Source organism: Silurus aristotelis, assembly GCF_946808225.1.
Source record: "Silurus aristotelis genome assembly, chromosome: 6".
Classification (NCBI taxonomy): Eukaryota; Metazoa; Chordata; class Actinopteri; order Siluriformes; family Siluridae; genus Silurus; species Silurus aristotelis.
In genome coordinates this window covers 15553665-15563958 of record NC_139579.1, presented here as the reverse complement: position 1 = coordinate 15563958, position 10294 = coordinate 15553665, and the positions used below count along the sequence as shown (strand labels likewise).

The 10294-nt window shown below is 36.5% G+C and overlaps 1 protein-coding gene across 1 annotated transcript; it reads right to left on the bottom strand.

The window, feature by feature from the left end:
* Positions 1-714: 714 nt before the first annotated feature.
* Positions 715-4739, bottom strand: yy1a (YY1 transcription factor a). Its single transcript, XM_083543528.1, has 5 exons — positions 4124-4739; positions 2733-2895; positions 2295-2355; positions 1858-2016; positions 715-1553 (listed from the first exon to the last, which is right to left on the bottom strand). Exons 1-5 carry the CDS (start codon positions 4632-4634, stop codon positions 1371-1373), a joined length of 1077 nt encoding a protein of 358 aa, XP_083399654.1. The 5' UTR covers positions 4635-4739; the 3' UTR covers positions 715-1370.
* Positions 4740-10294: the final 5555 nt, after the last annotated feature.

Below are 10294 nucleotides of genomic sequence, written 5' to 3'. Positions count from 1 at the left end.
CACTGTATCAAATTTTAACGTGGATGGGCTACAACAGTCGAGGATCACATCAAGTTTTATTTGTGTGATCCAAGATCAAGAATCTGATTATCTGATCATAAGCACAGGCTCACCAAATCTGGACACCTGAAGAATAGAAAAAGACCAGATTTTCCTCAACTGTCCTGTTTGAGTAAACGTGCCATTAATAGCGTCAGGTTCTTCTTTCCACCTCAATGAGCAATGCTGAAATGCCTTTTTGCTCACCATGGTGATAAAGAGTTCAAACCAATCTGACCATTGTCTTCTGATCACTCATATCTATAAGAAATTTCCACCCACAGAACTGTCATTTATACAATATTTAAAATTAATTTGCACCATACTGTATAAACTCTAGAGAACATTGTGTGAAATTCCAAGATTAGAAGTTTCTAAAATATTAAATCCAACCCATCTGATACCAGCAACCATACCACAGTTAGATTTCAAATCTTTACTTCATTCTGATATTTGTTCAGAAAATTTACTGAACCCTTTTGACATGCAGCTGAATGATTATTTACATCCTGCTGCCCCATGATTGGTTGATTAGATAACTGCATAAATGCAAACATTCCTCATAATGTGTGTGGTAAATATACAAATAATTATTTCAATTTTAGTATTAGTGCAGTTCAGCAAGAACATCTTTGTTCAATATAGAAATCATAGTTCTGCATGCAGTGGTGCACATTTTTAAATTGAATAAAACTCCTTTAATAGGTTAAACAGAAATCTAACATTTCTATTATCTACATGATTTTCAAAATATTTTTACACAACAGTCATACAAAATGAGATACCACTGGAGGATACCTCATGACTGGAAAACAAATTTAATAGTATCTCCTTCTTTTTGAAGAAGAGCATTCACATATATCAAATCTCAAGTGGGGGAAAAAAATAATAAAATAATTAAAGACAAGGCGATTGTCTAAAAAGTGTACAATATGCACACTTAGAAGACAACTAAAAAGCAATCGTGTCTCTTTGTGGACAGGTAACATACACAGACGGAAAGTTTAGACTCTTTGGGCTCCGTAGGAAGAATATCTCGTGTGGTGGTTGAAGGTCCAGAAACGCACGTCTTCAAAAGAAGACAACTTTCTGGCAGTAAAGAAAAGTTCAGTCCGGTTGGTACCATAAGAAGTGTCCTAAGGGCTAATTGGGTGTCAGTTGTTCAGTTAAATATTTGTTCTGATAAAACATCAGTAGATACTCTTCTCTTACAAAAAAAACAAAACAAAAACAAAAACAAAAGAAAAAAATCTTCTACAAACAACACACAAAGGGTGTTTTAAAGCGTTGGATGGTGCAAGTCCTTATTGTAATGTCTTTCCAGATAGTCCTCACTGGTTGTTCTTGGCTTTAGCGTGTGTCAAAATGTGAGACTTTAGGTTGGTGGACTGAGCAAATTTCTTGTTGCAGCCGTCGAACGGGCACACGTAGGGTCTGTCACCAGTGTGAATGCGCACGTGTGTGCGCAAGTTGAAGTCCAGTGAGAAACGCTTTCCACAGCCTTCGAATGTGCACTGAAATGTACAAAAAAAAAAAAAAAAAAAAAGCTAAGACTTCCTTAATGATTGTATATTAGAACAAAAAGCTACATTTTTAAGAAAGCTATATTTGGTATGTGGTGTGTCCCTGCAACAGGTTTATTTGTAACACACCAGATTTAACTCCACTTAAAAATAACAATACTACAATAATCTAAATTTCTGTGCCAATTTAGAGACTATAAGCATATTGTGGTATCCAATTTCAATTCACAGTCCATATTACAATTATACGACTCGACTTTGCATCAATCTCACAGGACATGACATTTAACCTCACCTGGAAAGGCTTTTCGCCGGTATGAACCAACTGATGTCGCTTGAGTTTGGAACTTTCAACAAATGCTTTTCCACATTCGGCACACACGTGGACACGTGGGCCGTGTGTGTGCAAATGCTTCCTCATTGCAGAGTTGTCCCTGAACATTTTTGAGCAACCCTGAAAATCAGGTCAAACAAACAAACAAATAAATGAATCAAGTTCTAAAACTAATAGGCAAGTTGAATCAATATCTCCAAACCGATCTGAACTCAAATACGCCAAAAAAATAAATACACTGCTGAGGCATTTAACTGAATATGACCATACATATGATATAGAAAAATCATAAAATGATATATTAAACAGCTATACACTACTTGGAATATTTACAGTAGAACACACAAAAAAAATGAATAAAAAGAGATTTAAATGATGGTTTGTGACAAATGACTTACTTTGTGTGGGCAGGCTATTGTTCTTGGTGAATCGTCCTCCTTCATTTTCCGTGGTTTCATCCTGTTAAATATATACAATGTTTTTAAATGTTAGATTACACTACATCATCAAATTAGTCATTCCTTTGATATGTTTGGAACAAAAACCTTTGCGCTACTGTTTATTTTATGATACGGACTGTTAATATGAAATGCGCTCCAAAAATTAATAAACACCTTCTAACCAATCATATCGAAGCAAACAGCGTAACATACTAGAATGGTTAAAGTTCAGTGACCAAATATTATAAAAATATAACACAATCCGTCATATCTATCGGTATACATACATATCGGATTTTTTTGTCAACAAAATCACAGATAGCTGCTTTCTATTCTACTATGCTTACTCCTTCGAATACCACTTCAGAAAGCATCAGACTGTAGCCACATGTTCACCTTGCAAATTCTGCCAGCTGTTTTGGGTCGGACAAGTCAATGCCCGGGATTCCACCAGGTGGCAGCTTCTTGCCAGTCATGTATTCTGAGTAGTCTGGAGGGGAATTCTCTCCGATGATCTGCTCCTCAACCACGGTCTCATGATCGATGTCCTTCTTATCATCTGCAACAAAGCCAAGGGACAAGATAAGACAGAACAAATGAAAGGTCGAGTAGAAACACTGTAAACTGAAGGTCTCTGGTTTAAAAAGAGAGCAGAAGGTGAGACAAGCCCAGAGATCAGGCTATGAGTCCTGACCGTGAAGAGACACATAATAAATGTGACAGGGTCACTGTAACAATCTGATCACTAATGTAAATAAAGCTTGACATACGTGACATGTGACCTATGTGAACAGGTAATATAGATTATCTATTGATTTACATTCACATGGCAACAAACAGCGTCTCTTACCAAACCAGCACATTTTTAGCAGGACAATTTACAAATGAGGGATTTTTGTTTTCAGTCTTAACATATTAAGACTAGGTTTTAAAGATAAAGAAAATAAATGCAGCGTATTCTGTAGACATAATTGAAAAACTCAGCCCAAAAAGATCATATTAATAATATTAATAAGCAAAGGGATACAATGAACGCTTGAAATCCATCACGTTATGCAGCATAACAACCATGTTCGACTGGATACACTCAAACATAACAGCTATAATTCACACTATAGTTCTTATAAAACATTAAATAATCTTCCGTGCGTTTGCATTGTTACAAATGACCGGAGAAAAACAAACAAATTTGCTTTATAGCAATTGTTTTTATGGTAACTCCTCCTTCGTCAAAGCTACCGTGTTTTTAAGGCACGTTCACCCGTATTCCGCCAAATATCACTTTTGTCCTCGGTGACTGGTTACTGCGTCGGTCTTTCTGAGTAAATAAACCAATAAACACACGGGTTTTATATGTGACTGGCGAATCAGGTAGCGGGAGGCGGGACATACGTGAATACGGGTAGGGAACAAAGCAAGCGGGTTCAGTGCGCAGACAGCGCTGTAGAGCTGAAGTGCGCCACTGAGGCCTTTTTTCGAGCCTGCAGCAGGGCGCCTGTCGCCGTCCGCCGCCATCTTTCCCCGGCTACAGAAACGCCATTTTCGGGCGGCCATAATAGTCTGGACGAATATGGCGGCGCCCATCAACACTTAAAACATGGCTTCCCATCAAAACAAACCCATTTCGACCCGGTGCCCGAGACTAAAGTGTGTATTTATCGCTGTAAATCACCGCCTGGTTAAAACTCGCTCGCCTACTGTGTGTTGAAGAGCTCAGGGCCCACACGAGGCCCTGTTTTCAAGCCAAGAACAATGCAACCAGGCAACTTTCCACACATCAAACTTACCCGATGCCCACATAGTAACTGAAAATTCCCCTTCCAGCGTTTTGATCTGCACTTGCTTCTGTTCCCATTTCCGTCCGCTCGCCTCGTTGGCGCCCAAGAAGCCCTTTTTCACCACTTTCTTGCCGCTTCCTTTCTTCAGGCGCCCCGTGCTTTTCCCAGACACAGTCACCAGTGTCTGCTCGATATACTCTTCCTCCGCGGCTGGAACAGGAACAGGGATCAGGATCTGGTCCTCAAAGCCGTCGTTTCCGTGAAGATCGGAGTCGTCGCATCCCACCACCTCCTCCCGGGTCTGGACCAGGATCACCTCTTGGTGGTGGATGTGATTCGGGTCGTCGGAGACCAGCGGCTGCAGCGCGATCATGGACTGATGTTCATCTTCGTCGTCGTCGTCGTCTCCTCCGACCACCGTGGTCTCGATGGTTTCCACCTCGATTTCATGCAGCTCCACGATCTCTGCAGGCATCTCCGAGCCATCCGTTTCTATATACAATGTCTCCCCAGACGCCATATCGGGTTTTTTTTGTATATCCAAACGGGACCGTCGAGTAGCTCCACACTCTGTCACTGCGCCGCTCCGCCGTCTCCTACCTACACCCCCTTCCTGACCATACTAACAACACCGACTCCCAGGGTCGCCAGATTCAACATAAACCCTCCTTTACCTTATCGTCCAAAATATACAGCCAGGAAACGTATATGTGCAAAATGTACTAATAAACACATAATAATAATAATAATAATAATAATAATAATAATAATAATAATAATAACAATATAATTTAAACAGTACATCAGGACACACAAATGTTTAATATAAATATACATGAATTGTGGGATATTCACAAATCAGTGTGAGAATTGATGTTTGCATTTGCCAAGATTTAGTTTATATATATATGAACTCAAAAATAGTGCAGTGCAGTTAGTTTGTCATCTAAAATGTTTCTAAAATCATAAAAAAATTATAATAATACGATTATTTTGATAATCGAATAATCAGATAAATATTTTGAATATTATTTAATTGATTGATCTATATTCTTTTTTATATCAGAAAACTGTATTTTTTCTTTAATGTTTTGCTTTTTAAAACCATATAAAACCTTAATTCAGGGTATTCGTGTATAAAGGTGTATTTAAAAAAATGCAAAAGCTACATATTTAGTTTAACAATCTTTAACTTAGACATTTTAAAGCTTATAGTGGCTGCTTGTTGAGGAGTGCATTAGGTATTTCATCTTAATAATAATATGATATATACATGAATTAAATATACAAACAGCCCTATAACGTAGTAAAGCCGCAGAAAATCATGTTTGAAAACAATTAAGTTAACTGTTGTAGTAGACAAATAGAATGGAGGAACGCAGCAAGCTATTAGGCTTGAATAAAAGAAGGGAAAAATATGCAATAGTGCAGAAATGCATAGTCAGTCACTGGAAGCCACAACAGTGACAAAAAATGTGATCGTTTACCGCTGCTGTTATTTGGTGCTTTTGATGTAGTGTTCGGTGTGAACACTACATCAAAAGTGAACGGATCCAGTGCAACTGTCCTGAAGTTTAAACAGTTTACACAATAGCACTTCATTAAACTACACCATTTTCACATGATGAGGATTCTACAGTTTTTGCTCACCATGCTGATGTTTCGCCTTCATCCGTGACACCAGTGTGTTTTCTTTTCATGTGCTCGTGCATCACTGTGGTACTTTCATACCACACAAGCTCCGCTTTGCATAAGTTCCAGGTACAGTTTTCTTTGTTGCGTTTAATATTAAATTCTCATATGCATTGTATTCCATTGCTGGTTAACCCTGTAACCGCTTTTTTAACAGCATTCGTTGAGAGCAAATTTCATTATTGATTGTTATATATTTTATTAATTAGTTGTTGCAGTTCTATATATATATATATATATATATATATATATATATATATATATATATATATATATATATATATATATATATATATATACATACAGTGCAACCTCGATACTCGTGGGGTTACGTTATATGCCCCCTTGTGAGTAACAAAAAATTGTGAGATTTTGACTCTCTCCTTTTGATGGTTACTTTTTTAAGGTGAATCATACATGTACTGTACTGTAAACTTAACACAAATTGTCATAAATGTTTATGAATAATACAATAATAAAATCATTTTATTAAAATTTTTATGTAATTTATTAGTACAAACTCTGTTTTGAAATGTTACTCCGAACTTTTGAGCCACTCACGCCTTCTTGTGAACTATCAGATTTTTCGCGAGTTACTGGTTCCAAATGAAAAGTCGCAAACTATCGAGTTTGCGAATGTCAAGGTCACGAGTATCGAGGTTCCACTGTGTGTATATATATAAATAACAGTAATCAGCCGATTTACTGTGTTTAGAATCTTGCACCCCCAGTTTATCGCGGAATTGCATTTGCCACATACCTAATTCGTTTAGCTAATTTTCCCAGTCACATGCGGATAGCACGATAGACCAAAAACTTATAGGTAATTGTTTTTCTGGAGTTTAATGTTGAAATAATAAAATTTATTAATACAAATATAAATATTAATTATAAAAGGAAGTCAAATGTTAATACAGTACAGTACTGTATACATAAAATAGCATTTTTGGGATGGCAGCCGTTTATCGCGGTTTTTCGTTTATTGCGGGTGTTTTTGGAACATAATATACATATATATATATATATATATATATATATATATATATATATATATATATATATATATATATATATCTGCTATATATATCTGCTATATATATATATATATATATATATATATATATATATATATATATATATATATATATCTTCTCTTCTTCTTTTAGCTGCTCCCATTAGGGGTCGCCACAGCGGATCATCCGTCTCCATACCCCCCTGTCCTCTACATTGGCCTCTTTCAAACTAACTACCTGCATGTCTTCCATCACTACAGCCATTAACCTCCTCCTTGGCCTTCCTCTTTTCCTCCTTCCTGGCGGGTCCATCCTCAGCATTCTCCTACCAATATACCCCATGTCCCTCTGCTGCACATGTCCAAACCATCTCAATCGGGCCTCCCTCACCTTGTCTCTAAAATGTCCTACATGCGCGGTACCTCTAATGAACTTGTTTCTAATCCTGTCCAGTGTCGTTACTCTCAATGAAAATCTCAGCATCTTCAACTCTGCTACTTCCAGCTCCACCTCCTGTCTTTTACTTAATGCCACTGTCTCTAAACCATACAACATCGCAGGTCTCACCACAGACCTATAAACTTTCCCTTTCACTCTCGCAGATACTCTTCTATCACAAATCACTCCTGTCACTCTTCTCCACCCACTCCACCCTGCCTGCACTCTTCTCTTCACTTCTCTAACACTCTACATCACATTGCACTGTTGACCCCAGGTACCTAAACTCCTCCACCTTCTCCACCTCTTCTCCCTGCAACTGCACCACTCCACTGCCCTCCCTCTTATTCACACACATGTATTCTGTCTTACTTCTACTGACTTTCATTCCCCTTCTCTCCAGCACATACCTTCACCTCTTCTGGCTCTTTTCAACCTGCTCCCTACTTTCACCACAAATCACAATATCATCCGCGAAGACTCCATGGAGACTCCTGTCTGACCATCAACCTGTCCATTACCACTGCAAACAGAAGAGATAGAGAGAGAGAGAGAGAGAGAGAGAGAGATAGATAGATAGATAGATAGATAGATAGATAGATAGATAGATAGATAGATAGATAGATAGATAGATAGATAGATAGATAGATAGATTTATTGTCATTGCAAAGAAATATTTGCTGTTTTATAAAACCAACAACACGTGATGAATTAGAATATATAATATGAATTAAATAAAAAAGACACGTTAGCCAGCACTACATTGTACCTTCTTATTTATTTGTGACCACACATCACAGCAACATGGCTACACACTTTACCTAATCTAACCACAAACATTTAAAAGCATATAATATAATTATTCATGCAATGAGTTATGGTGGAACACAACAATAAAAATTTTTTGTGAATATTTTAACTGTTCTGTTTTCCCTAAACTTTAAATAGTATGTGTTAGTTAGTTGTTTTGACAGCTTCGTGCTTTAAAAATGGCGCCACCGGAAATGCATTAGGGCCAGACATGCGCAGTATCACATCGCATTTGTTATTGTTTAGATCCTTGAAATTGTCTATATTCAATAGATTTATAATGCAAAATTTTCCTTGTTTGTGTGCTTCGAAAAATAAAAATTTATTTAATCCAAAAGTAACAATAAAAAATACAAAAGAATTGATTATTATTTTTATTTTTGAAAAAAATTAATTCACAATTCAAGGTTCCGTTGTTATGACCTAGGAGAAAAAAAAAAATCGAGGATAAAATAATCCAATCTGGCAACACTACCAGCGAAACAACAGTAAGTGATTCGTATTGATGCACTTCTTCCTGTGGTTTTTAAAAACAGTTTCGCAACCCAAATTGTCCTTAGTGTGTTTTAAAAAAATATAAGACTGTTAAAAAAGAAATAAAATAAACCGTGGCCCTCCAAAAAAAAATACATATTGTGAATAAAGTAGAGGAAGAAATCTGTTCTCACTGTTGCCATGGAGCCCCTGCTGATACACTCTACCTCTCCTCTCGAGACATGAGCGGTCAGGTGACCTCAGCTAAACAGTTTAAGGTGAATTTAGTTCACTTTTAATAGTTAGTGCTGCATTAAACTTGATCAAGCGATAGATACATTGGTAACTAAAATATTAGTACATAAAAAAGAACTCGCATTAAAAGAAGCTAATATTTCTAACATTTGGCGGGATTTTAATTAATTTAATTAACTAATTCTGAGGTAAAACAAAAATACACTTGTCATTAAAGAGCCAATGAACACATAATAAATTAGAATCCAATATATAAATATAATATAATATAATATAATATATAGTTTATTTTTGATTTACATATTTAATGAATATTCATATTTGTCCAAAAACTAAATATTTATTCATTGTCATAACAACACAGGACTGCTCAGACTAATTAGTAATTAATTTGAATAATATTACTAGTATTCTTTATAGATTGTTGTAATATTATCACTACATGGACTTGTGAAATAATGTAAAATTATTTGTTATCTTACAAGTAATCTATATCTATAGGTATTCAATAAATATTTTATGGATAGTCCATAAATATTAATGGATAGTCCACACCATGAAATGATGAATCCATCTGATCCACCAGATCAGGCAGCAGATTATTTCAGCAATTTGCTGTGACAATGTAAAGGAAATGGCCACACTGCCCATTTTTGTAATAGTCAGAATTTCTTTTATTCACCAAAATGGATTTGAAATGAAGCAATCAATAGACATTGGAAATTTAATGCCACCAATGGCCAGTGTTCATGTCCCTTTCTTTTCCTCGGATCCGCCCAATTCATCCCGACACCCGACTCTGGAAGGAGTTCGATTGAAGACCAGTTTGTGCAGATGGGAATGGTTTCACATAAACAGCCTAAAGATCCTTGAAGTTACTTAGCAACTCACGAACTATGATGGATTTGGATTGTAATTAATATAAATGAATAACATTCTCCTACAATGGCTTAGGACTGCAATTTTCACAAACAGTTCTGCATTTAAGTGCCCATCACTGAACAGTACACCTTAACAATGATGGAACTATAATTAAAGGACATTATACACCCAGGTGAGGATTGGTTCTCTTTTGAGTTTGGTCCTCTGAAAGTTTCTTTCTCATACCATCTTAAGGAGTTTTTTCCTTGCCATGGTCATCACTGGCTCGCTCATTGCGGATAAACTTTTAAAGAGGAAACTTATACATTCTAACTTTATAGACTGTTGGTCTCTGAAAAAGCTGCTTTGGGACAATGTCCATTGTTAAAAGTGCTATACAAACAAAACTGAATTATCGAAAATAGGAAATTGCCTGTGGAGGAAAAGCCATTTTTTAGAGTCCATCCAGTGGTTTAATGGTCAGATGTGACCTGGTTTCTCATTATTTCATGACAAATTCAGGCTGATGAGTAAACCAAAAAGACCCCAAAAAACAAAGTGGATGATTGCAAAATTCTTTACTTGGTAAAGAAGAAGAAACATTACCACATCTAATCAGATCAGGAACATGCTGGCA

Bases quoted from the DNA above. Each gene is read 5' to 3' on its own strand.
- yy1a (XM_083543528.1), bottom strand. From the start codon at position 4,634: ATGGCGTCTGGGGAGACATTGTATATAGAAACGGATGGCTCGGAGATG. The intron at 2,896-4,123 runs GTAAGTTTGATG...GCTTTGTTGCAG, and splicing joins AGTTACTATGTGGGCATCGG to ATGATAAGAAGGACATCGAT. The intron at 1,554-1,857 runs GTGAGGTTAAAT...TGTACATTTCAG, and splicing joins CCGGCGAAAAGCCTTTCCAG to TGCACATTCGAAGGCTGTGG.